Source organism: Doryrhamphus excisus, chromosome 11 (genome assembly GCF_030265055.1).
Source record: "Doryrhamphus excisus isolate RoL2022-K1 chromosome 11, RoL_Dexc_1.0, whole genome shotgun sequence".
NCBI lineage: Eukaryota > Metazoa > Chordata > Actinopteri > Syngnathiformes > Syngnathidae > Doryrhamphus > Doryrhamphus excisus.
Window position 1 is genome coordinate 13407209 of NC_080476.1, and position 27582 is coordinate 13434790.

The 27582-nt window shown below is 44.5% G+C and overlaps 3 protein-coding genes across 6 annotated transcripts in view; 1 reads left to right on the forward strand and 2 right to left on the reverse strand.

The window, feature by feature from the left end:
* The first annotated feature begins 136 nt into the window (after positions 1–136).
* zswim7 (zinc finger, SWIM-type containing 7) lies at positions 137–18123 on the forward strand. 3 transcript variants are annotated; one of them, XR_009132038.1, is made up of 6 exons: positions 137–349; positions 1367–1388; positions 1779–1881; positions 6289–6393; positions 7880–8053; positions 17685–18123. XR_009132038.1 is itself a non-coding variant. In XM_058086709.1 (5 exons), exons 1-5 carry the CDS (start codon positions 274–276, stop codon positions 7988–7990), a joined length of 417 nt encoding a protein of 138 aa, XP_057942692.1. In that variant the 5' UTR covers positions 137–273; the 3' UTR covers positions 7991–8471. The 3 variants fall into 3 exon arrangements, 1 of the variants encoding a protein (XP_057942692.1); XR_009132037.1 differs by having other exon boundaries at positions 138–349; positions 17710–18123; XM_058086709.1 differs by lacking the exon at positions 17685–18123 and having other exon boundaries at positions 7880–8471.
* On the reverse strand, positions 8011–21214 carry adora2b (adenosine A2b receptor). 2 transcript variants are annotated; one of them, XM_058086681.1, is made up of 3 exons: positions 19961–21214; positions 19430–19875; positions 8011–11215 (listed from the first exon to the last, which is right to left on the reverse strand). In XM_058086681.1, the coding sequence occupies exons 2-3, from the start codon at positions 19750–19752 to the stop codon at positions 10486–10488; spliced, it is 1053 nt and encodes a 350-aa protein (XP_057942664.1). In that variant the 5' UTR covers positions 19753–19875; positions 19961–21214; the 3' UTR covers positions 8011–10485. The 2 variants fall into 2 exon arrangements, with proteins under 2 accessions (XP_057942664.1, XP_057942662.1); XM_058086679.1 differs by lacking the exon at positions 19961–21214 and having other exon boundaries at positions 19430–19950.
* A 197-nt stretch (positions 21215–21411) lies between these two features.
* The window catches only part of specc1 (sperm antigen with calponin homology and coiled-coil domains 1), a 52637-nt gene continuing 46466 nt past the window's right edge, over positions 21412–27582 (reverse strand). Inside the window, exons 14-16 of the mRNA XM_058086644.1 lie at positions 25004–25120; positions 22931–22990; positions 21412–21721 (exon numbers count right to left, since the gene is read on the reverse strand). Of these exons, the coding sequence (XP_057942627.1) occupies positions 21632–21721; positions 22931–22990; positions 25004–25120 (267 nt within the window). The 3' untranslated portion in view covers positions 21412–21631. The remainder of the gene's footprint in view (positions 21722–22930; positions 22991–25003; positions 25121–27582) is intronic.

Sequence of the window (27582 nt, forward strand, 5' to 3'; positions counted from 1 at the left end):
ACATGGTTGTAAAACAAGATGAATTAAATTCAAAGTGCTTTGTGGCTTATTTGTTTTCTTTTAGACAACATTTTTGCCTCTTTGACCGGAAGTAATGTTATAGAAGACGTACTCAATTGGCTGATGGAGGCATGATGACTTCCCGTGGAAGCCTTTATTTTGGAGGGGTGCGCCTCTCCAACCAGAAGTGGTGTTATTGAAGACGTACTCAATTGGCTAATGGACGCATGGCGACTTCCGTGAAAACAAAGTTGGAGAGTGAATAAATGCGAAATGCGCGCTGTGTTACCTGCTGCAGCGGAGCAGCTTTTACAAGATATCCATAAAACTTACCAGGAAACGTCACAGAGTAAGACGAGATGAGTTGTTGTATTAATCATGCTTAATTATGTTTAAAGGATGTTAGCACAAGTGGCTAACCGCTTAGGTCTACTTAACGGCCGTTTAATGGGGAAGGTAACACCACACTGATAATACACCTGGTCCTCTTATATTTATATATATTTTGTCCTTAACGTCGTGGATACTCTTTTACAACTAAATGTTGTTTGACATTGTGTCGCTAGGTGGCGCTGTTGTTTCGCATGGCGTCGAGAGCTGGGGTTGAATACATTTACGTGCAACTATTTCTAACTATTTCTAACTACCTTTGTAGTTTGAACAATATTCACCACCAACAATAGGGCCGATTTAGAAGAAAAAAAACAAGCTAAACTACTTATTGTTATGTTTTATACATATCTTGCCCTCAATTGGTCTATAGCAGGGGTTGGCAACCTTTACTATCAAAAGAGCCATTTTACCCCCTCGCTCACTGAAGAAAAATAGAATGGAGCCGTGAAACATAATTTAACAGCAGAATATAGGGGCTGCATAGCGGTCGAGTGATTAGCGCGCAGACCTCACAGCTAGGAGACCCGAGTTCAATCCCACCCTCGGCTATCTCTGTGTGGAGTTTGCATGTTCTCCCCGTGCAAGAAATGTGTAGCAACATGCTCACATCCAGAGCAAATTGCGAGTCTCCCAAGATTTTGATTGACTGCCAGATTTGGAGGGAATTTTGGGGTATCAAAGTAGTTCAGAGGAGAAAAAGCGGAGTTGATCAAGTACTCTTGCTAGTATACGGTCTCACAGAAAGTCCCATTTTTTTCAAAAGTAATTACAAAGATGCATATTTTCCTCATTTGGGTGTTAAAACAAATATTTGAGCATTGCAAAGGGAGCCACAACAAAGAGGCTGAAGAGCCACATGCGGCTCTGGAGCCGTAGGTTGCTGACCCCTGGTCTATAGTATCAAATTGCATGCTAAATAACTGGAAATAAGAATTGCTCATGAATGCATTGTTTTTATTCTTTTTTTTTACAGTTCCAGATGACTTACTAATTGCGTAAGTAATATACTTTTGATTTCCTTTTGTATGCTAATTGGCATTCATTGGCAGTATATTGTGCAATACATAGCTTCAGTTTATTTATAGTGTTATGTTCAACCACCCCTGTTGGAAAGCGATTTGCTTATTCCTCGTAGGCGTGACATGTAGAGACCACATTAAGGAAGACAAATGAGACATGAGACATTTTCCAGCAGTTACCCAGTTACCCAGTTTTGTCTGGGTACGCAACCACATCCTGTCTTTGTCATTGTGGTGAATGACACAAACATCATGGCTTTTTATGAAAATGTCTTGTTTAGAGAAAGATGTATGATGACAGATGGATGGATAGGTGTCCATGCATGTTGCCTGTCTCTCTTAAAAGGGCTTTTTAATGTCTTTCAGGCTAAGGTTCGTTTTCGGGCCCTGTGCCGTACAAGCTTTGGATCTGGTGGAGCAGCACTCAATCACCTGTCTGTCATCTCCCAGCGGACGGAAGGCCTTCCAGGTCTGTCATGCACCCCCTCGCATCTCTCTGATGACGGTTCTTCATGGTTCATAACCCCATTAATACACCAATAGGGTTGCGACCGACGATCATTTTCTTAGTTGATGAATTATGTGCCGCACGCAGTCATCCCTCGTTTATTGCGGTCCATTGGTCTCAGACCCGTGCCTTCTGTGTGACATCGTTTTCATCCGGTCATCCGGAAGAGTGTGGACGCAAACCTGTTGTAGCCCGTGATGGTTTTGAACCCCATTCCTGAACTCTCTGGTGTTGTTCTCCTCCAGCGTCTGCTCCACCTTTTTCCTGTCTGAGTCTTTGTCTTCCTTCGGACAGCGCTTCACCTCCCTCCTGCTGGGCTGTTATTTACTGCCTCTCCGTCCTGTTCCTAAAAGCCACCTACTTCCTGTTGAGGACGGCCTTGACTTCTCGTGTCCCCCAAGGTTTGTTCTTAGGGTAGAAGTTGAGGTCATCCATCAGGCAGTGTGACAACCATCCGGGCGGGGCCGGGGGGGTCTGTGGCTTTGAAGCAGTCTCTGGGTGCATTTAAGATGATTATTAATATGCTGTACTACTTCAGCCACACACTGTTAGTGCTCCCCCCAAAGAAATATAGAAAATATAATATAACAATGCACAGTCAGCAGTGATGGAGACGAAGAAAAGAGGCGATCTGCTGAGGTTGAGGTCATTGTCACCCAAAGTTCCTGTAAAGTCCTTCCGGTTTTGAAAATAACCAGCTAAATGGGAGGAACTGTCAAATACAATGCGGCTAAATAAAGGAATCCACTTTGGTCTTTTTGGAGTCGTTCAATGGAGTTTTTTTTGCCTCGTCATGATGGTTCTGACTAGCACACTCAGATGTTCCACCATGACGTAGCCATCCGGCAGGCTAGTTGTCTTTTTTATGCTAACCGAGATGATGAACACAAACCAAGGACATCATTTTAGCAAAAAAAAAAATCAGAGGAGCAGATGACGCTTGTCCTCGTAAGTGCCCCCCCCCCTCCTCAACTGGAGACCTCTTCAGAAGTTTAAAAATATGTTGCTCTTACTGGAAGCATTTCTCACTTGGCAGGACGGCATGTTGAAATAGAAGTTGAGAACTTCCTCTTCATCCAGCTGTGGCAGCAAATACTTTTCAGGTTACGCTGATAATGCGGCTGCTCGTCTCCTTCGCAGGAGAAGGTCTGACATTCTCCTGCGGGGATTTTTCACCTCCTCTGTTGCAAAGTAACATTCGTTGACCTTTTCATCGGGAAGGTTAAGGCGCAGCCCGTTTGGGGGCGGCGGAGACACTGATCAATATATTGGAGAGTATTAAGGTTGTCGCCGTGGAAATGGGAACGGATCATCAGGTTTGCTGGATCCGTACTGGATCACTGGACAAACACAGACACTCCGGATTGACACGCATGAAGTTCGTTGACTTGCTGTTCAATTCCACCCTCGGCCATCTCTTTGTGGAGTTTGCATGTTCTCCCCGTGCATGCGTGGGTTTTCTCCGGGTACTCCGGTTTCCTCCCACATTCCAAAAACATGCTAGGTTAATTGGCCACTCCAAATTGTCCATAGGTATGAATGTGAGTGTGAATGGTTGTTTGTCTATATGTGCCCTGTGATTGGTCCAGGGTGCACCCCGCCTCTCGCCTGAAGACAGGTGGGATAGGCTCCAGCACCCCCCGCGACCCTCGTGGTCGAAAATGAATGTCTACTATATTGTATAATAGGAGTGTAAAAGTGACTATAGGGGTGTTATTTCACATCTAGAGGGCTCTAATACGGTTAAGAAGCACATTTATGAGTTTTGTAAATCTACCAAAAATATTCCATTTATAAATCAGGAATCCTACTTAGTGAAAATTCACTTATCACGGTCATGTCTGGAACCAATTCACCTGGATAAACGAGGGATGACCGTATTCGTATGCTGTGCCGTTTCGTAGAACCGCCGCTATGGTCTAGTCATCCCGTTTACTGACTGAGAAAACGCTGAGTGCTTCTCTTGGAAGAAGCACGTTCATGTGATGCAAAAGGATGTTGACGCACACACAGGGCCTGTGTTTATCACCGTGACTCCCCAAGAGCTTTAAACTTCCTTCAAGGCCTGTTTGTGTTGTGTGGATCCTGCGTCCAGAGGTCCGACCTCCTGGCCCTTGGACTCACGGCGGCTTCACAGGAAGTATTCCCGTGAGAGCCGCATTTTCAGGCAAGAACAAAGCCGGGGGCTTGAGTGAGGCTCCGAGGCCCGGGTCCCTCTGCAGCAGCTGAATGGCAGCCCTTGCTGCGGCGTTCCCAAGGAGGCCTGGACTTGTGCCAGGCAGTGGACTTGCAGGAATTCGCTTCCGAGCTTTTCTGCGTGAGGGCTAGCTAGCAAAGCCACGTGAAGAAGCACAACCCTGCATCTTAGGTGGCTTCCACTTTCAACCACCGCAGGTCTTTTTCTAGCACTTCCTGGCTTGGTTTCACACTTTTATTGCTGGTGTCTGCATCCTGCTCTCGTCATAGATAGCCAGGTCTCTTAAGTCCACGTCATTGTTTTATCTCTGCCTCATTGGGAATGCGGTGTCATGTTGGACAAACGAGGTGTTTATGCCTGTGTAGGTCACCAGGGAAGGTAATTCATGAAAGCCCTGGAGAATAATGGAGCCTGCTTCAGCTTCTCATTAGAGTGTCAATCCACAGGCTTAATGTCCCCCTGGTTGTGTGAACAAGAGCAGGATTTCAATCACTGTCCGCAGCAGACATTTGGGAGAGTCCGCTGACAGGTGGCAAGTACCTGCAGGTACTCCATCTTTAATCGTCTTCATCATCCCTCATCTCCTCCTCATAAGAGGTGATGACGTCACCTAAAGTGCAATTTAAAGATAGAATTTAAGAAGAAAAGAACAACCAAAATAGAAGGATCAGTCGGAGTTAACAAGAATAAAGTCTCAATATTTGGAGGAAAAAAGGCTTCATTTGACAAGAATAACATAATACGTAACATAAGGAAAAATAACATCATTTCAGTTGGTAAGGTTAAAAATTTCAAGAAACAATATTTTTGTAATAACATAAGTTGTAATATTATGAAAATTAGGTTGGGGGGGAAAGTTATATTATTATGGGAATAAAAATAAAATATTATAAATTCTAATGTTCCAAAAAGAAAATGTATTTTTTCAGAAGACGTTTGTAAAAAAATAAATTAAAATAATTTAATTATAATTTTATTTAATTTAATTATAATTTAAATAATAATAAATAAATTATAAAAAATAAAGTTATAATATTATGAAAATTAGGTTGGGGGAAAAGTTATATTATTATGGGAATAAAAATAAAATATTATGAATTATAATGTTCCAAAAAGAAAATGTATTTTTTCAGAAGGCGTTTGGAAAAAAAATTAATTAAAATAATTAAATTTAATTATAATTTAAATAATAATAAATAAATAAAAAAAAAATAAAGTTGTAATATTATGAAAATTAGGTTGAGGGAAAAGTTATATTATTATGGGAATAAAAATAAAATATTATAAATTATAATATTCCAAAAAGAAAATGTATTTTTTCAGAAGACGTTTGGAAAATTAAAATAATTAAATTATAATTTAATTTAATTTTTTATTTACTTTAATTAGAATTAAAATAATACATACATTTTAAAAAATAAAGTTGTAATATTATGAAAATTAGCTTGGGGGAAAAGTTATATTATGGGAATAAAAATAAAATATTATAAATTATAATATTAAAAAAAATGTATTTTTTCAGAAGACGTTTGGAAAATTTAAAAAAAATAGTAAAAATGGGGAGGAAAAATGGCAAAGACCCAAGTTGATACTAATAATAGGCTTCACTACTTTACTCTGCTGTAACTTCTATGACATGAAGGGCAGATCTAGGTCTACTGACAAGTCCTAAATCCTTGATCTATGTACGTATTTACCATATTAGGTCATAGGAGTGTAGTAGCAGTAGTAGTAGTAGTAGCAGTAGTAGCAGTGGCTTGCCGATGAAGCAACAAGTAATCCACAAGCTCAACATGAATAAATAACTACTAAATAAATAACTACTAAATAACTATACTATACTATACAATTGATACACAATATAGTATATAAAGAGTAACTCATGGATTATTGTTTTTACTGTGTTGAGTTCAGTGTAAGCCTGCAGGAACATGCTCTTCAAAAGCTTCAAGATCTTTCTGAGATCATGTTTAAGATCTCCATTCAGACATTCTTGGACATTCTCGGACTTTGGGGGGGGGGCACTGAGAAGCAAATAAATGTGTTTATCTTCCTGTCTTTCCACGCCGACCGTGTTTACTGATCCTCAACTCCTCGATGCGACACGGCCAACCACTCCAACCGTGTGAAGCGTAGCGTTTCATTCATTCTATTCTGTTTCATCGTTGCAGGTCAGCGGAGGCTCGGGACGCCTGTATACCTGCTTCACGTCCTGCCACTACTGCCCCTGCCCAGCCTTCGCCTACACGGTGCTGCGGAGGAACCAAGGCCTGCTGGTCAGTCTCACAATCAAACACAGCCACGTTCCACGTTTCAGTACTGTGTGGCAATCTATTCAGCTTATAGACTCGCATCGCTGTCTTACAGGTACAAAAAAGCCATTATCATAACCGCAATATTAGCAATAACACGCTGGTGTGGTGAAATCGTCCATGATACGCCTTGCTGGTGTTGTGTTTGTACACAGGAAGAAGAAGTGGAAATGACGCACATTGCGTCATGACCTTGTCCGTGCTTCGCTGTTTTGATCAGGATGTGTTTCTAAAATCACAAATACTTCAACTTGCTGATATAGTTCATCTTCAAACAGCTAAAAACAAGCAATTAGCTAAAAATGTCATCCAATACTTCTCTACAAGAGAGGAGAAATATGATCTCAGGGAAGAAGTACATTTGAAACACTTCTATGCTAGGACTACGTTATGCTAGCCATAGCATTTCACTATGTGGAATCAAACTATAGGATGGATTGAGTAAGGAAATCAAACAATGCACAACGATGAGCCAATTCAAGAAACAATACAAGCAGTTGATGTTTGCTAAATACAAGGATGAAGAGTCTTGAACCAGTCATGATGTGCTATATATATCACTATATTGACACTTACTATGGTACACATTATGGCATTGGATGCTCATATCACCGAGTACTTCGGTATGTGACAAAAAATACTACTAATAAAAATTTAATAAAATTAAATAAAATTAAATTACATAAAATTAAATAAAATTAAATTACATAAAATTAAATTACATAAAATTAAATAAAATTAAATTAAGTAAAATTAAATACAATTAAATAAAATTAAATTAAAAAAATAAATTATATTGAGAAAGCAGGAAGTGAACAAATGTAACAGTTACTGATTGTAAAAGTACCAGATGGAGGGGTAGGATTTAATAAGCTTTGCTTCTTCCTACTCCTTTTGGACATGTGGAACTGGGAACTGATTATGGGATGCATTCAATTGTAATCTGATGCATGTTCAAATGAAATTAAACCATTACCATTACCATGTCCCGATTGTTTACAGTCACCACGTATACAGGAATATCCCCGTTTGCTCAGGCATGTAAACGGGTTCAGAAACAATGATTGAGAAACCGGAATATTGTCCTTCACTGGAATACTGACTGCATGTAAATGTAGTATTCTGTATTCCTTAATCCTTAATTGTTCAATTAGCAGTGCAGTTTTTTGTCCAGGACTCTCCCACAGATACCTCAGTTCATTTATCATTGCTGTGTTGTGGTTAATTTATTAATATATAATATTAATATTACGGTGGGGTCTGGAACAAAGCGTGACAGGATGGATGACTGTGAGGGAAACGTACAGCGTCACGTCATGTTTTGAGTGATACCAATTCTGTCGTTTGCGCGGCGGAGGAGCTCTTCCGCAAGGTCAAAGCTGATCATTGTGATGATTGACATGAGCGGATTCTACTGGAGGTCCTGATTTTACTGTCTCTTTGGTTGCAGTGCAAACACATCCTGGCTGTGTACCTGTCGGAGGCCATGGGTGTGACTCCCGTGCACGGTGTGTCTGACCAGCAGATGACCACGCTGCTCGGCGGCACTTCATCACTGTGACGCCCACTTTGTCCCCGCCAGGGATGATGCAGACATTGGTGGATGATGGTGCTGATGCTGCAGGTCAGTGTTGAGAGGACACGGCTTCTTGATTCCTCCCTTGAAGATGTCAAATGTTGCTTTATTTTGTCCGTCAAAGACGTCTTAATGTGGGAAACATCTGTTCACCGAGGTGGCACCGCTTTATTTTTAGCTTCCTTGTTGGGAAGCTATATGGAAATGAACATTACAGAATTCAGGCATCAAATGCGTCCTTTCACACCATGGCTTTTATTCACACACATACACATTGCACCTCTTTCTGAAGACTGAAATGTTGGTAATGACACGAGTAAAATAAATAGCTGGTAACACGGTACTACAGTACTACAGTACTTCTATGTTATTTACAGTCAGTCAACTAAGACAACACAGGTTTACAGTGCATTTACAGTATAGATGTCTCCATTGGAATGTTAGCACACTCCTGTTTGTTAGCCCTTGATATCAACCAGGTAGGAGCGGGAGGGGTGGAGGGGGGGGCGTCACAATTCAAGACTTGAACCGCCACCGATGAGGCACAGGAAAGGCCATAAAACCACACGCCTGAAATGTGTTTCCTGTACTTTTCTTTAAACACCAGTGACGTTCCTGTCATGTAATCCACGTTGCCCCATCGTCAAAAGGCCCGACGCCAACAAACATGGCTGCTTGAACACACGCCACACGGGAGCGTTCATCTTTTTAGTCCAGTTACATTGATTGCGGAAAATAGAAATTTGACACGTGTGGATATGCTTAGAGGTTATATATTCCGGATATTTATAATAATCATAAAACAAATCATACAGGTGAAAAGGTTTATTGTGACCTTTGACCCCCCCCCCCCAGCTCAAATTGAAGTCCTTGTACAGGATACACAAATACATTTTCCTTGCATGTGGTCAAAGGAAGCAGATCGCTGATACCATCAGAGTCCGCTTTCGAGGCCCAACTATTAACTTCAATACAGTGCAACCCGTTTAAGTCGACAACCCGTCCACTGTGCGCCCGCTTAAGTCGACAACCCGTCCACCATGCGCCCACTTAGGTCGACAACCTGTCCACTATGTGCCCGCTTAATTCGACAACCCGTCCACTATGCGCCCGCTTAGGTCGACAGCCTGTCTACCTTGCGCCCGCTTAGGTCGACAACCTGTCTACCTTGCGCCCGCTTAGGTCAACAACCCGTTCACCATGCGCCCGCTTAAGTCGACAACCTGTCCACTATGCGCCCGCTTAGGTCGACAACCCGTCCACCATGTGCCCGCTTAAGTCGACAACCTGTCCACTATGCGCCCGCTTAGGTCGACAACCCGTCCGCCATGCGCCCGCTTAAGTCGACAACCCGTCCGCCGTGCACCCGCTTAAGTCGACAACCCGTCCACCATGCGCCCGCTTGAGTCGACAACCTGTCCACTATGAGCCTGCTTAAGTCGACAACCTGTCCACTATGCGCCCGCTTAGGTCAACAACCTGTCCACTATGCGCCCGCTTAGGTCAACAACCTGTCCACCTTGCGCCCGCTTAGGTCGACAACCCGTCCACCATGCGCCCGCTTAAGTCGACAACCCATCCACCGTGCGCCCGCTTAGGTCGACAACCCGTCCACCATGCGCCCTCCTAAGTCGACAAACATGGTCTGTCCACATTAAAATGTGCGGACCAAAGAGGTAACTTCTATAAAAAAGGGTCCATCCACGCTAACATCGAGCTACACAGCATTACAACGCACAGTGACTTCCTGTTCAGTGCAAAGTAAGCTTCAATATAAAAGCATGGCAGTATTATCCCGGATTCTAGCACATCAGCTAACAAAATGCACCTTTTTTTTGTTTTACATTGTTAGCCACCAGAAGAGAAACCTGCACATGTACAAAACTTGGATGTCATTGTAGTCGAGACGTGCTTAAGTAAAAGTATCAAATATCATATAAAAAACAGAATAATCCAAATAAAAAGACACAGAAATGGAGGAAAAGCCATAAAATTACTTTCTATTCCATCCTCCAAGTAAATGTGCAAGCAAAGGCTAGTTTCACTTTTGGTTATGCCGACTTAAAACAGGTTCCACTGTCGTACACAAAAGGAAACACGGGGGCGGGCTGGGGAGGGGGCTGGGGCGGTGGGGGCAGTGATCAAAACTAACCACACAAGCACTTGTGTACTTGTACTGCCACAAGTAGTACAGGTTCAAACTCCCCATGATGTTTGATGTCGACATTCACAAAAGGTACAACGTTGTAATAAATAAGATGAAGAAGCCACGCCCACTGGGCGGGCTTAAAAGGCGGAGTGTTGCAGTCGGAGCAGGGCTGATTGACAAGGATAAATAGCGTTTTAGGACGTGGCAAAGGTTCACCGTCACATCCGGTTAGCGTTACGTAAGAGCGACGACAGGAGAGTAGTCCTCGGCAGCAGGAAAGCGACGCCGTCCCCTGCTGCTGTAAACACGACAAAGTGGAAAACACCGGACTCTACAGCAGGGGGTCCACGGTCATGTGGACCCGGTCTCTGTTGCGCCCGCTGCCGTTGGAGCTGAGGTACTGCTCCTCTCTGCGACACAGGATGTGCCGGGACAGGATCTTGCGGAAGGTGTTCCTGAAGTCCTGGATGCGGTAGGCGTAGATGATGGGGTTGACGGCCGAGTTGGCGTGGGACAGAATGATGGCCACGTACATGACCAGCTTGGGCTTGTGCAGCTCCCGGTAGAAGAGCGTCAGGCAGTTGAGGATGTGAACGGGCAGCCAGCAGACGGCGAAGAGCCCCACGATGATGGACAGCGACTTGGCGGCCCGGATCTCCCGCTGCAGCAGGCCGTGGTGGTGGCTGTCCCCGTTGGCCACGCACTTGAGCTCGATCTGCCGCAGCTGCATCCTGGCCACCGTGAAGATCTTCATGTAGATGCCCAGCATGATGAGGAGCGGCAGGAGCACGCACACGAAGAAGTTAAAGTAGACCATGTACTCCATGTCCACCACGCTCTCAAAGTAGCACCGCAGCTTGCAGCTCCGCGGCACGTCTCCGCCCCTCGACCCCGCCTGGAGGGCGCCGCCTGTGTGGTTGTCCGCTGTGGAGTTCCCGTTCCCGCAGCTCGAGTGCTTGAAGTTCCAACCGAAGAAAGGGACGAGTCCGATGACAAAGGACAGGATCCACAAGATGGCGATGATCTCTCTGGCCGTCTTTCCTGTCATCAGCTCTTTGTACCTGCAACACCGACCACAGTACGCCGCTTTAATGACAGCCATGCTTCATGTTGGCTTCCTGTTTTCACCTGGACGCCACGCCATCAACAACGAAAGAAAACGGGCTATGAGCTGCGGCCATCTTTGATCTGACATCCGACCAAAATGTACACGCCGGTTCAGATCCTTACATGAAATATTGGCTGCGTTTTTTACTGCATTGAAATGTGCCTGACTCCGACAAACCTGCCTGTGAGGTTTTTTGCCGACGTGTCAGCCTATTTACCTGCACAGGGTGCGCTTCGCCTGCGCCAACAATAGACCCAGTCAGAGCTGGCAAGCTTTACAGCGCAACTTTGGTGCGCTGTTTTGTTTCTGAAATAATCACTACACCAAGCTGAAAATGTGGACACCTCACCCGGTGCGCTGCCACGCCTCTCTTGGCGCAGTCCAGTCTACCAAATGTATGTTTATTTTCTCCCTTAATAAGAAATCCTCCATTTGCCATAGCAGATCATTTCCCTAATATAATATGCACCAGCAGCACCTTGTGTGCACTCCAGCGTGTTTTGACTGCACTTAAGTTAAGCAAAGTCAAGCAAACGATCATTTGAATGATTCAATACGAGATGTCTTGGCCGGGTTCTGCACCTCAGCGGGAACGTGATGCTAACTTGCTAATGTTCATGTTAAAGGTTAAATATCTGTCAGAATAATATAATAATTAAATATATGATATAATAATTAATAATAATTATAGAATGTTAATAATAATAATAATATAATGTTCATTTGAATCTTAAAAAAAATATTTCTCTACCCACCAACTATTGGTTGTTTCTTAAGTTTTTCTTCTTTGCTGTTTTATTATTATTATTATTACTGTATTTATTTATTACTGATTGATTGATTTTCTTTATTCTTGATTAGTTTATTTTTTCATTTTATTTTGTGTAGAAAAATTAAAATTAAGATATTTGAAAACAGTGGAATGTTATCAGAGGGTATAGCAGAAGCATTGAAGACAGTTTTTATTTATTTATATTATTTTTATTTATTTTTGTACATTTTTAATAAATGCGTTTTGTTTTTGTTTTTTTAACCTGATGCGGCGCAGCCTAACCCAGACCCTAGCGCCAGTGGAATTTGAGACCCCAGATGAATAGTAAGACCATAATTCGGACATGATGTATAGTAAGGCATTTTTGGGGACATGACGTAGGAAGGCATTTTTATGCATGTTTTAGGACATAATGTACAGTAAGGCGTAATCATCACCTCTGTTATAACATCTCAGTGTTTGTGAGCTGGTTAGCTCAACTGGTAGCACCGCAGATTCATGGTGCAAGGGATCGAGGTTCAATACCTGATGATGCCGACTGTAGTTGTTGCTTGTTTTAACATTTGTCCAGGGCCAGCACCTATCGTAATCATCACCTCCATTATAACATCGGAGTGTTTGTGAGCTGGTTAGCTCAACTGGTAGCACCGCAGTTTAGGGTGCAGGAGATCTTGGTTCAACTCCCGGCCGGGATTGAAAAAAGAAAAAACTTTATTATAATTTTTTTTTAAAAACGCCAGCTGCTAATCCATCCCTTTATCCGTCTGCCCCTTTTTTCACCGCCACCCCCTCCGCCATCACCCCCACCCCTCCTCGGCCTACTACTTCTTTTATGTTGACCTTTTCCAGCGAGACAGATCTCTGAGGCACATTCTTTCCCTAGCACTGTTATTATGGGGGCGGAGTCTTTCGTCGTCGGCTCCTCCTCTTCGTCATCTTCGGCACCTCCTCGTGGCATAAATTGAAGTCGTCCAGGCATCCTCCAGGTCTAGCTCTTATGTCCTATTTTTAAGTGCCTCATTGATCTCCAACTGGGAAGGCAACGCCCTATTATTTGTGCGGAACCTTGACCGGGATTTGAACCCCAGTCCACTGCACCACAAACCCTCGGTGCTACCAGTGGAGTTAGCCAGCTGGCAAACACTTGTGATGTTATAACGGAGGTGATGACTACGATAGGTGCTGGAGAAATAGCAAAATGACAAACAACACTTGCCCAGACGGGGTATTGAACCCCAATTCTCTGCACCGTGAATCTGCGGTGCTACCACTTGAGCTAATCCAATGGCAAACATGCACGATGTTATAACGGAGGTGATGACTACGATAGGTGCTGGAGAAATAGCAAAATGACCAACAATACTTTCCCACACCGGGTATTGAACCCTGATTCCCTGCACCGTGAATCTGCGGTGCTACCACTTGAGCTAACCCAATGGCAAACACGCATGATGTTATAACGGAGGTGATGATTGTGATCCATGCTTGACCAGGAGTGTATGTATATGTGGACATATGTATGAATAGTAAGTCCTTTTGGACTTGATGTATAGTAAGTCTTTTTCTCGGGCATGATGTATAGTAAGTCCATCTTTTGGACATGATGTATAGTAAGTCCATCTTTTGGACATGACGTATAGTAAGTCCATCTTTTGGACATGATGTATAGTAAGTCCATCTTTTGGACATGATGTATAGTAAGTCCTTTTCTTAGACATGACGTATAGTAAGTCCATCTTTTGGACATGACGTATAGTAAGTCCATCTTTTGGACATGATGTATAGTAAGTCCATCTTTTGGACATGATGTATAGTAAGTCCTTTTCTCGGACATGATGTATAGTAAGTCCATCTTTTGGACATGACGTATAGTAAGTCCATCTTTTGGACATGATGTATAGTAAGTCCATCTTTTGGACATGACGTATAGTAAGTCCTTTTCTTAGACATGATGTATAGTAAGTCCTTTTGGACATGATGTATAGTAAGTCCATCTTTTGGACATGATGTATAGTAAGTCCTTTTCTCGGACATGATGTATAGTAAGTCCATCTTTTGGACATGACGTATAGTAAGTCCATCTTTTGGACATGATGTATAGTAAGTCCATCTTTTGGACATGACGTATAGTAAGTCCTTTTCTTAGACATGATGTATAGTAAGTCCTTTTGGACATGATGTATAGTAAGTCCATCTTTTGGACATGATGTATACTAAGTCCCTTTCTCTGACATTATATATAGTAAGTCCATCTTTTGGACATGATGTATAGTAAGTCCTTTTGGACATGATGTATAGTAAGTCCTTTTGTCTGACATGATGTATAGTAAGTCCTTTTGGACATGATGTATAGTAAGTCCATCTTTTGGACATGATGTATAGTAAGTCCTTTTGGACATGATGTATACTAAGTCCTTTTCTCTGACATTATATATAGTAAGTCCATCTTTTGGACATGATGTATAGTAAGTCCTTTTGGACATGATGTATAGTAAGTCCATCTTTTGGACATGATGTATAGTAAGTCCTTTTGGACATGATGTATACTAAGTCCTTTTCTCTGACATTATATATAGTAAGTCCATCTTTTGGACATGATGTATAGTAAGTCCTTTTGGACATGATGTATAGTAAGTCCATCTTTTGGACATGATGTATAGTAAGTCCATCTTTTGGACATGATGTATAGTAAGTCCTTTTGGACTTGATGTATAGTAAGTCCTTTTCCCTGACATGATGTATAGTAAGTCCTTTTGGACATGATGTATAGTAAGTCCATCTTTTTGACATGATGTATACTAAGTCATTTTGGACATGATGTATACTAAGTCCTTTGCAAAAGCATTGAAGACACTTTTCTTATTCTGTTTTTAAATAATAAATGTGTTTTTTTTTTTTAAACCTGAAGCGGCCCAGTCTCACCCAGACCCTAGCTCCAGCGGCCCCCAGGGTAAATTGAGTTTGAGACCCCTGCTCTAAGTGAACGGGAGAAGGTTGAATCATTATCGTTTATTGGTTCCAAAAGATTGGACCTTTGATGCTCAACGACAGATAATCAATAATGTGGATGAATTGGCAAGCACCCGATGGTCTCATCGGGCGGCGCCATTGTCATCCTGACGCTAAAGATAGTCCCCGGGGGCGTATTTGCATGCCTCTGGGAATTCTATACAGTAGATCTGTGACCGGGACCACCAGCCACTGGCGAATTAATGCAAGTAAATGAGACCACCATGTCAATAGTAATAGTACTACACTTGTTACAGTTATTACACTAAAGGATAAGACACCTGGCATTGATCTTTAGTGATTTGTGACACGAGTCCTTCCTCCGTCTTTGGTGGACACTTAAGGCTCTCCAGTTGGACCTTGGCGGAGGTCTGGGTCCACTGGGTGGCATCCTATGGACCAGCTGAATGTTGGCATAAGAACCGCAGACGAAGTAAAGGTGTGATCAGAGTGAGTGGAAGGACATGGAAGTTTGACTTTTAGACAAGCTGTCAATCATTGACCCATTTTATCCCCACGTCAGCGTTGTGCTTTTTCTAAATGAGACCAGCGGGGACCCCTGGGACCTGTGTGGCATGTGAGCTCTGCCCTGTGGCCATCGGCCCCCCCGTCCTCCCCCCCTACCTCACCACCTCAGGGCCCATAAATTATCCAGCACATCAGCTTCACAAGCTTCCACGCTCATTTTGAGCCACACACCTGTTCTTCTTCTTCCCCGGCTTTGCTAACTTGGTAAAGCTTCCATGCGTCAGCCCCCACCCGACATCACGCCCGCCCGCCCCGGTTGTCCTCAGAGTCAGGGCCAGTGGGGTCGGTGACCAGATTAGCATGACGACAGCACGCTGGCATCTGTCTTTGTTGTCCTTTTTCTACTAAAGATACAACACACATCTCCACCCTGAGGCCCCACAGACCCACTCAGTTTTTATTTGATTCCACTTTCTGCTGCTTAGCCTTCCAGTGGAGGAGAAGAACGGATCAGCTGAATGCTTCCGTGATTATGTGGAATAGACTGAGGAGGGAAGGAAACGTGGAATAATCCTCATTCTTACTTGACGTGACGAGTCACACGCCATCCTCCGATGACACGGAGCAATCAGTGACAGTGACAAATTTATCCCAAAAGGAAAGGGGGGGGGGGTGTTGGACATTTCCACGTGAATCACAAAATGAGTCAGAAAGTGGAAATAACCCCCGGCTTTGTCACGTAGAACTGGGACAGCACACCACATCTTCTGTCTAGTTCCACATCAAGCTAGGACAGTCCTAAGTATGAGATGAAAGTCCAGATGAAGAGCTAGGACAGTCCTAACTATGAGATGAAAGTCCAGATGAAGAGCTAGGACAGTCCTAAGTATGAGATGAAAAGTCCAGATGAAGAGCTAGGACAGTCCTAAGTATGAGATGAAATACCAGATGAAGAGCTAGGACAGTCCTAAGTATGAGATGAAAGTCCAGATGAAGAGCTAGGACAGTCCTAAGTATGAGATAAAAAAGTCCAGATGAAGAGCCAGGACAGTCCTAACTATGAGGTGAAAGTCCAAATGAAGAGCTAGGACAGTCCCAAGTATGAGATGAAAGTCCAGATGAAGAGCTAGGACAGTCCTAACTATGAGATGAAAGTCCAGATGAAGAGCTAGGACAGTCCTAACTATGAGATGAAAGTCCAGATGAAGAGCTAGGACAGTCCTAAGTATGAGATGAAAAGTAGAAATGAGGAGATGAAAAGTCATTGGTTCGCTTTCTAAACTTTTCCAAAAAAAGACTTGACGATGAGGGCATCATCGTCAACTGGAGAAGTTGTCGCTTTGGCAGCTACGACGTCTGCCCCAGCAGCAGAGAAAGGACAGGGACAGTCGGTCACTCGGCACTGTATACTGTATATACATGTGTATGAAGTACTGTATACTGCATATACGTGCGTATGAAGTACTGTATACTGCATATACATGTACGTATGTAGCTATTTGGGGCCTGGATCCGCTGTTAGATAAAAGTGTTTTCACAGATGGTTTTAGTGGAAGTGAAAGACCAGAGCCAGATGTTTTAAACCCCCTGGGATGGCGACACACACACACATACACACACACATATACACACACACTTCCCGTTTTGTCTCGGACTCCAAGCTGTTAAGTTAGTGAAGATGTTAGCCATAACTAATTGTCACACTAATCCCAGTACGGGGCACGTGTGGGCAGTGCCCCACCATATCCAGCACAGGCGGCTAAACTAGCTTCTTACTTTGTGGAAAGGAGAAAAATAGATGTCTCATTGAGGCACTGAAGCGTAAGCGTAAGCGTTTGTCGGTCACCCCCCCCCCCCCCCCATCCTTTAGTTTTCAGCATGCGGCCCACGGGGGCCCACGTTTGGCTAGCCTGCCTTAGCTAGCTCCAATGGACAAATAAATCAAATATGCTCCAACGGTGGAAGAAAACATCCAATTTGACTGACAGTGTTGTTGTTTGACATATTTTTAGTTTTATTGTGTTTACGTTGGCTTTTCGGACTTCTGTGCAATGCCTTGCCAAGTGGTCAGCGGTCATACGGCAAAAGGGAAACGGTCACGGCCGTGCGTCTATCTTTATGCGTGTCCCGCAGTTTGTCTTACGTCTGGTTTATTTTCAAACGTGCATCCAAGATGTACGTACATCCTATATTTACAGTTCTGCTCGGGAGTCGGAGTCGGAAGGACGGATTGATCCACACCAGCGATGCTTCGCTTCCTGGAAGTCAACAAGACCGGGGGACGGCCGCCCACAGACCAAACCCCACGGCGCACCACGACCTCCACAATCAAAGCTGACCACCCCTCCCCGATCCCTGGATACACACATCCACCCCCCCCCCCCCCCCAACACAACCTGCCGCCCTCCAACTAGGACGAGAGACTTACTAATCCGTTAAGTCCTGTACTCGTATGTGTTGCGATAAATGTGTTCCCCGGGGGAGCGGAATGGCAGGCGGACAGGAAGAGATGTCGGGGGTTCGGAGTTGAGTTTCACCGTGTTAAGGATCTGCGTCTGTTGTGACATTCAGAGCTGCAATAAAAGCCTGTTGTTCCGGTGGTCGGGTCTGGTGCTTGTGTGTCTCACCAAAACATTCATGCATTCATTTTCTACCGCTTATCCTCACCAATTTATTTAATTATGAAAAAGTAAAATTAGCTAGCTAACTTTTACACTTCATTATGTTTCCAGAGCAGCGGTGCGCCAAAGAAAAGGAAAGCCGTGGCCACACAATATTGGCTGCTTTTTTGGTTTCGTTTTGCACTTCCATGACCGTTATGCTTTAATGTATTGAAATGTTGTTCCACTGATGATGAACACGTGCTAAGACGTGTCGGAATACCCCCCCCCCCCCCCCCCCCACCCCGAAGCGGATTGTGTGCAGTTGCTGCTCCATGACTTTCCTCCCGACAAGAGTCAAAACGTCCTTCCTGGCCAATGTCTGAGGCTAATGGGAATGACAGCACATCCCGGCTGAATGCGGCCCGCAGCGTGCAACAATTCACTGGCAACGAGGAGGAAGAAGAGGAAGAGGAACAAGGGCACGCTCCGACCAATGTGACCATCAGTGTGACCATCCCTTCCCGGGAACGTCAGCGATGGACGAGCGGAGCATCTTTAGCAGCAAATAGTGTCTGCTTAGTCGGTGCATGCAGATTTCTACCCGGAAAGTCAACAGTGAGCAGGTTCGACTCCTTGTGGTCAGCAAACAGAGAGAGAGAGAGAGAGAGAGATCTCATCTAAAAATGATCTGTGGAACTTGATATACTGGATGCCGGACAGCGTACTACACAAATCCTGCCTGTGGTTGATATTGCATACTGTGTGTATTCACCCTGACCACACCCATCTTGATTTGTCGCCTTCACTGAACCTCAGGTTCAACGACCCCTTCCACGGAAACACAAGATGACTCTGACAGGAGACGCTATTCATCTTGCATCCAGACTGGGAAAAACAAGTTACTCCACTAAGATACTTTATTAATCATTAGATATATGTATATCTAACAAGTATTATTACATTTTATTAATTAATGCTATGTCATTTTAAGATGATATATTTTACATTTACTAATGAATATTAGAGCTGTCACTTTAAAAAACCTACACTGAGAAAAGCGTCTGTTTGTTGAAACGGCACTGTTGCGTTTACGCTCCGGTGGGAATTTGGAGTGACTAGCTAAACTCTACACTTATTCTCGTAACATTACAACCCAAGTCCAATATGTTCTTGCGGTTTTACTCCCCGACCCCCATTGACAGCCGGCTGTCAATTAGGAGAAGAACGAGGATGGAGCAAAGGTCAGCTTTGATTCAATTACGGAGACAATGCCTTTCCGGGCTGTTAAACGATCTCTGAGAGGATGACAACTCACCTCAGAGGGATTTTGACCGCCAGGTATCGGTCGATGGCAATGGCCAGGAGGCTGAAGATGGAGCTCTGGGTCAGGACCAGGACGAAGCAGGCCAGGAAGAGGCAGCCGTAGAAGTCCAGTCGGATCCCGATGCTCATGGTGATGGCGAAGGGGATGGCGAGACACCCCACCAGGATGTCAGCCACGGCCAAAGACACCAGGAAATAGTTGGTGGCGTTCTTCAGGGTGGTGTTGATGGCCACGGCCCAGCACACCAGCACGTTACCGGATATGGAGAGAAGAGCGATGATCACTTCTATGACGATGTAGAAGATCGTCTTCATCTCAGCAGGGATGTGTGGCGCCACCGAACACGCGCGGAGCTCCTAAAAGTGCCGAAAGGAGGAGGAAGTCTTTTGGCTGAGGTCCAACAATATTCCACAAGTGGGAGCTTCCAAACGAGCCATCTGGAGGAAAGGGAGAACGGAAGGAAAACATCTCGTTAAAGAGCGGTGGTGTGGCGTTCACGCACGCACTCGGTGTCTTCCTTACCTTTGCAAAGCTGCGCATCGTCTGTGGAGGAGGGGAGGGAGGGAGGGGGGCACTGAAGACTTTTCTGCGCAACTTTCCCGCCCCTGACTGCACTTTTCAAGTCGAGGAGGAACGCGAGAGAAAACTACACTTTCATAGAAACCACGCCCACACACACACACACTCTCTCTCTCTCTCTCTCTCTCTCTCTCTCCCCCACCCACATGCACACACGCGCTGTGTCACGAAAAGCGGAATCCCAAGCGGGCGTCACCGTGCGTAATTACGCACAGCTCAAACCACATCCATATTGTAGCCTAACACGCACAGGCAAAGGGAAATGAGGAACACGACCGTTATACCTAAGCCAGGTAAAGACTGAGACATGCAGGTGCTTCTTCTCCTGAGGTGCTTTTATTTTGGTAGGTTTCAGGATGTGGCGAGCCGGCCAGGAATAAAACATCCTGCATTTTATGTTGGTTTGGGTCAGGAATGATGAAGAAAAAAAACATAAGATTCCTTTATTCTTCCTCAACACCTGACATCATGAAATAAAAAAAGTACTTCCACAACCTCAGGACGCATGGTAATAAATAAATACTCGTAGTACTGCCTGGAGGGAAGTCGCCATACGTAGTTTGAACATACGTGACTTCCGGCTTCCAGCTTTTGGAGAACGAGTTCAAGGACGCTCCGGCGTCCAAAGTCCATGAAGGCACGTTGGATGACTTTGCTGGGACCAACCAGCGGCTTCAAAGTCCCAAATAGTCCCAAATAGCGGAGGCCGCAAAGGGAGGGGCTACTATATTTCCCTCCATTTTCACATTGATGATCACCCAGCACAACAAAATACTTCAACGACATACAACACATCTAGAACAAGGTAACGCTTCACATAACTACTACTACTATGGGGCTGATAAACAACTAAGTAACATAAAACTCTTATTTCCAAATGCCGCAAGGCATGCTGGGTAGTAATATATCACACCGATATAAACTATGACGAGTATTTGATCTTCCCCTTGTTTACTTCTCTGATGACCTCCTCGACAAACACGGCTAAATATTCAATATCGAGATGAGAGTACCACAAGCTACCCAGCATGCCTTGTGGCGATCTTTTTTTTTCAACACAAGTGAATGCTACTTTAAGGGTGTACTCACAGCCACGTCACACCGACAGAGAAGCGAGGAGGAGCGATATCGGCGGTCTGAAAAAGACGTCGCAGCCGAGTGCAAAACCCGTCATGCACACGTTTCCTGTGGTGTCACATGACCAGGGAAGCTTCAAACCAACGACCTCATTTGCCGCAACATTGCAAAAATAAAAATAGAATGAGGATTTCTACTCAGGCGAAATAAAGGAACCTCCGTCTCCAATGGCGTCTGAAATATTTGCAAGGTTGTGACAAACTCCCCCCGGATGGCAGAGAGAAGCCGTGGGTATGCCCTTATTTATTGTATTTTTTATGTATGCCCTTAAAGCCACACAGAATGTGGACACTTCATGCATGGATCAGACTTGGAGCTAGGATGGCTTTTGGGACAAAGACTCAGATAAGGACGCCGCCCTCAGCTGCCCAACGACCCCCAGTGGAGGTGCTGGTGTCCGGCACCACGAAGGTGGATGGTCTGAAGATTGTGAACGTAGTGCAGACGTATCAACGTCTTCTCCAAAGCAAACATTCCTCAGGTCTCAAAGTAGGTGTAGATCTGAGAGACGTACTGCATGACGTTCTGCCAGTCGGGTCTGTCCGTCTTCATCAGCTCCTCAATCTTCTGCTTCCAACAAAGACACGCATAGGAGAACATGACACCAGATTAATGACGTTGCACCTCCACTACATCTCCAAGCTCATTTTTTTTGTGGAAGTGGTCATTTTTTTCTTTTGGTTGTCACCATCGTCCCTCGCTGGAGACGCGTTTGATGGCGGTTATGGACTTAAAAATAAGAGAAAACTACGCCATTTCAGGCAAACGTTGGTGGCACCAGAGGCTGACTGGTGGCCCCCCCAGTAGACTCTGCCCCAATGCTTGCTGGGTATTCATTAAAAAACGGTAACATTTCGCAACGGCGGCTTGATAGTCGCCACATCCGAGACACGTGGGTCTGTCATATCGGATCCAGCTCCTTTCTGGAACGTTAGATTTCACTCTCGACAAGACTGAGGTGGGTCCAGGGGCTGGGGGGGTCCCGCTTTTGAGCCTCATGTGACTCCACGGCGGGCCGCCAAACAGCAAGAGATCCCACAAGCCAAGCCAAAATCTCGACTCCATACGTGTGTGAGACCCCATGTGTGGGTTTAAGGTCTTAAAGGGGCCCCCTTTGTATGGACTTGGGGGCCCCTACAGACCAGTAGTCACGACCCACTAGAGATGTGAGGAACATGAAGCAGAACCTCCTGGAGGTCCTTCTGCCTCTTGTAGATAAACACAGTGATGCATTTATGTATTTCAATGACTAGCATCACAGCTAACGACATTCCGTGGAAATAAGCTGGAAAATCATCCAATGGTGCCACCGTCCTTGGAAGTGGTTTTCCCCACTCCCAGGGGGAAAGGGGCAGATCTGGGTGGGATGACTCGTCCACTGTCAGATGAGAGCAGATGAGCTCGTGTGTGACGAGAAAACCAATTTGTGGAGGAGACGTGATGCTAACTATCGACAATAACAACCTTGGATCTTTTCCTCGGTCATTTCAGGATGAACCGGATCAACTAGACTAGCACGGATAAGGTTGATGCTAAACGTGCAGAAGGGAACACACGTCAGAACCCGTGAGCAGACCAAGAACAGACCTGAGGCCATCCGGCACAAACAGAAGCGACTATGTTGAAGACTCCAGGCCATCACAAGGTCTGCCGAGCATCTGCTCACATGGTGCTTCTTAAAGGTCTTCTTAAAGGCACGTTCTCCTGGCTGTCATTTGCCAAGTACAACGGGCCCCACTGTGGGGTCACATCGCGGGTTCGAGTAGTTCTACTCACCAGGGAAGCCTTGATGCCGACACTCTCAGCCGCCTGAAAAGCCAGAGTCAGATTCCGGAACTGAAAGAAAAACAAATCATGATTGGAACTTCATTCCTTGCACGGTAGGAGCTTGGAGACCAATGAATATCCTCACTGATGATGAAGTCATTGAATTCATACGCAAGGTGCCGACCCAAAATGGCCGCACAAGGGGGACGTCGGTTTGCGACTAATGCGCTCCCGTGAATTCATTAAAAACTGAATTTTGATCTATGAAACTTGTGGATGAATAAATAACCGTTTGTGCTTCATTATCTCTCCCGTGCTTGGAGCTAGCGCTCATTTAGGATGAAGATGCTAACGGATGCTAGAGGGGTCATGGAGTCCGTGCGCTGCTACAAGAAGAGGTCATCCTTCCTGACTAGCCTGGGGCGATACAAAAGTTGGACAACCATGGCGATGAAAAGAGGAAGTTCCATATTATCGGATATTATACTTCCTTATTTGGGTTCGGGTATCTAATGTGTGGGTCTGGGGCCATTTGTGGTCCACAGTTGTTGTTTATTGGCCCTTGGCACATTCTAAAAGTCAAAAAAGTGGCCATTGTTACTTTTATTTTTCACTATGTGGGCCCTGGTGGTAAAAGTATGCCCCCCCCCCCCGCCCCCGCCCCGCGATTGAAGTACAAGTCCCGACTTGTAGTAGAACTCCACTTACATGACAGTCTAGGAAAAGAAGGGGAACACCAAGGAAAACTGTCAGAGCTTCTTCACACGTGGAATAAAATCCGGTTGTTGAAACGTTGAAATAAATAAAATGGAAATAAAATGGACTCCGGTTCGAATCCCCCACAGGACACGTTTCCCTTCAAAGTGGCCAGCCATTGTCAGATGATGAATTACTCCACCATCAATGCGGTTATTAAATCAGTTGAGATGCAGTCGGACCAGAAAAGAGCATGTTTGCCCCCTTTTCCTGCCTAAAAAGCCAGTCCATCAATTCCAGTCTCGGGTAAAAACATCTATGATAAAGGGCGAGGGGGCAGTAATGGGATTAGTGGGAGGACAGATTATACTGGGAAGAGCTGCTCGGCTGTTTGGGCCCCGGGGGTGAAGTCACTCAGCAAGAGTTATTAAAGCCAACTCCCGTCTCTTGAATTATTCAATGAGACGGGCAGCGCCGCGTCTCCGTCATCACCTCCGTGGGATTTGTACTCGTTTGTCACGTGGGATGAGGCCATGCTGGTATGAGGTGCTTGTCCATTCTTTTAATACGCCAGCGTGGAAAAGCAACACCGACTTATTGCTCAACTTCACGAAGGAGGTCTGCCCTGCGATCCTAGGAGCACCGAAGCCTCAAAGACATCCTTGTCTTTTTGAGTTTATTTGGAAATTTGGAATTCCTTCCAAAACATCCAGAGATAAAGAGCTGCTGTTAGCTGCCGTTAGCGATGTGCAGCAAACGTTGTGCTATGGTTGGAGGCGCTCACGATAACCAATGACGAGCCACTGGAAATAGCCCAAGGTCATGATCTATATAATCTTACAAACGACACACAGCAACTTATAAATATACTCAGAAATATACAAACATATACAAATACAGTTTTTAAGTTTTCCCATGATGCATTTAATTTAAGAAAACCATTTCATTGGAAGGGCAGAGAAAGAATAGAAAATGGTGGAGGGACCCAGATCCCAAAACCCACAGGGAGGCTGACGTCATTGCAGTCCCCCGATGAATGTGTTGCTTTGATGCAATGTTTAAAGTCACGTTGGTATATGTTTGTACATTTGTCAACGTAACACCTTTTTTAGGGTGTTAAGTTGATGTGTGATGAATATAGTATGATTTGATAGTATGATGTTATGTCATAGTGTTTTATGGAATGACCTCCTGCCACTCCCAGCGGGTTGACAAGCTCGTTGTGAGTGCGCTGATAGCTGGTGATTGGCTTGTGCCAAAGAAAGAGCCGTCTGACTGATGAGCGGTAGAGTATTTAAACAAGTAGTAGTAGTAGTAGTAGTAGTTCTGAAGCAAAGGAGATGTCACCATGTGTGTGTGTGTGTGTGTCGGCCTGTCGTTGTGTACCTTATCTTGACTGATGAGTTCCTGGTAGGGGATGTGGGCGGGCAGATAAGTATGCAGGAGGGCACAGAAAGCCAAACCATCGCTCCAACTGCTACTGAAGTTGGTCACATCGATATTCTGTCATCAGACCAAAAGAATACAAAATGGAAGTCAAAGACATTATATTGTTTACAACAATAAATGGATACATTTTCCTTCAAAATGATGTTATTTTCCCTCCTAATACTACAACATAAATATATGAAGAGCTTGCAACCAAAAGGCGCTAAATCCATTTTGACTGATTTCGAGAAAATCAATGATTTTTAACTACGCACATATCAATTTGGTCATCAAGTCTATATTGCAAATGAAAGAGCTATCAATATAGGTCATAAAAATGCTATAAAAATCCTGCACACACAATGTATTTTATATATATTTTTTTAATTTTATTTTTTCCGGATTTAGCGCCTTTTGGCTGAAATAAATTTGAAGTCACTTTTAACTTCTTCAATGGCATTGTTATAAAAGAATGTAAGGTGCTTTAATGTGCTATGCTAATAAAATAATTACAACACAGAAGCCATTCTCAACATACAATACAAAATAATTATTATTAATTAAATTAATAAAAATGTTATTAAAAGCAGTGCTCATATTTGACTGCACCATGAAGGTGACAGTGACAAAAATCATCTCATTACAAACTCTTTACATTGTATGTTTTTTAGTACAAGTAAAATAATGTTTCTCATGAAAGTTGGAGGTGTCAAGGTAGAGACATGCCTTTTATGGCGTAAAAAAAAACTTCCATGTTACAGAATACTGTAAAAACACAATTTGCGTTCTCCTGAATTGCATAACATACTCTAACTATCATACGTGTACAAAACAGGATGCGGACTGATACTGGCTTTCTGTATGTGCAGTGCCAATTGTATTCTTCTCTCTGATTGGTCAGATTATCAATAGATGGGAAACTTGGGCCAATCAGAATAAAGAATAAAGAAAGGGATTTAGCTCCTTTTGGTTGAAATCTGAAATGGAAATAGCACCTTTTGGTTGAAAGCATAAATTTCATATCACTTTTTTTCTTTTTTTTAAAAATGATTTCAAGACCAAAATATGTGATTTGAATACACATGACAGAGGTCTATTAAACTCATGAAAAACATGCAACTTAGTGAAAATTGGATTTAGCGCCTTTTGGTTGCAAGCTCTTCATATACTGTATAGATTCATAAATGTACAAAGCGAGAGAACTCGGTGTGCATCTTTGTGTCAGCGCTACACACGTTACCCGAAGTGACAGATTAGACCCGTGTGCACACGTTTGTTTACTGACACTTTCAAGCCGTCCATCCCCAGTCTGTGCCCCCCTGGGGGACCAGAGTCCAGCTGATTTTCATTCCAAATATCTAATCACACAATTGATCCCAAACAGTGACTGCAGGCAAACGCAATTAAGCCGCCTGATTGGACAGAAATGTGAACAACTCCCGAGGTCTTGAGGAAAAACCGAATGTGAGGAGATGACACGTACTGAGCCGGTGGTGGTGTGTTTGGGTTCGGGTTGTGTGTGTGTGTGTGTGTGGGGGGGGGGGGGTAAGAGCTTGTGGAGATTAGGAGGAGAGGCATGCATGCTAAAACAGCAGCAGACAAGAGCAGCTGGCTGGGGGCCGACTCACAAAGCAAACACGGCATCAAGCGACAGGAAGCGTCTCGCTTGGCACAAAAGGCAGCGCCACAGCTCTTTAGCTCGTCTTTTTAGGCGCACAGAAAAAGAGAAGCAGGGGTTTGTTCACAGAGAGAGAGAGAAGCGGAACACATTGAGGTTGGGCCAATAAGGAACGTCCACAGTGTGAGGGAATATCACCTCTGTGGGCGTGGAACTGGACTAATTGGGATAATGTCAAGCGTTCGTATATACGACATCACGACACTCAAATGCAACACGGCGCCTTTCCCTGCCAACAATGTAAAAAAGAAAGCGAGCGTCTAACCGGCGGCGGACAAAGATGCTTAGTGACACGGCTCTGCTTTGGATGCCGCGGCCCGAAGGCTTGAACGCAGGAGACGTCAGCCTGAGAGGCCGATTTGACCGATGAGCTCAGCATATTTCACGTCGTGGAATCTCGTTATCTCACCGACGCTGGCAGGGAGAAGCAAGAATGACAAAAGGAAGACACCGAAAATCCAAAAATGACAGTATGAAGAAAGTCAAAGCTAGCATTAGCAATGAATCACGGGGGGGGGACAACTGGCGCAACGGGGAAGGTCAGACAGTTTGACTCCCTGCTAGCACTTTAATATCACTTTCATATCCCACAAAAGGCAGCATGGAGCGTGTAGTCGTACTCCCGTATTGTATGTACGACCTCCAAGCTGACAAGGTCAATACAGCAAACTGACAGCGGATATGGAGGCCTTTAAGCACGTCCTGCTCGACCGCTCCATCCGTGGGGGGGGATCTACTCGGGGAGATCCTGGACCTCCCGTTACTAGACACCGAGCGTCTCATCAGGAAATATTTGAAATAACCCAATTTGTCCTGGAATTAGACAGCACAGCACTTCCTGCTATTGTTCTAATCGGGT

What these genes read in the sequence shown, in the direction of transcription:
- adora2b (XM_058086681.1), bottom strand. Translation starts at nt 19,752, where the DNA reads ATGAAGACGATCTTCTACATCGTCATAGAAGTGATCATCGCTCTTCTC. An exon ending in GCGGTCAAAATCCCTCTGAG is followed by an intron (nt 11,216 to 19,429) that starts GTGAGTTGTCAT and finishes TCGGTGTTGCAG; the next exon opens with GTACAAAGAGCTGATGACAG.
- zswim7 (XM_058086709.1), top strand. Translation starts at nt 274, where the DNA reads ATGCGCGCTGTGTTACCTGCTGCAGCGGAGCAGCTTTTACAAGATATC. An exon ending in TTACCAGGAAACGTCACAGA is followed by an intron (nt 350 to 1,366) that starts GTAAGACGAGAT and finishes TTTTTTTTACAG; the next exon opens with TTCCAGATGACTTACTAATT. An exon ending in CCAGATGACTTACTAATTGC is followed by an intron (nt 1,389 to 1,778) that starts GTAAGTAATATA and finishes AATGTCTTTCAG; the next exon opens with GCTAAGGTTCGTTTTCGGGC.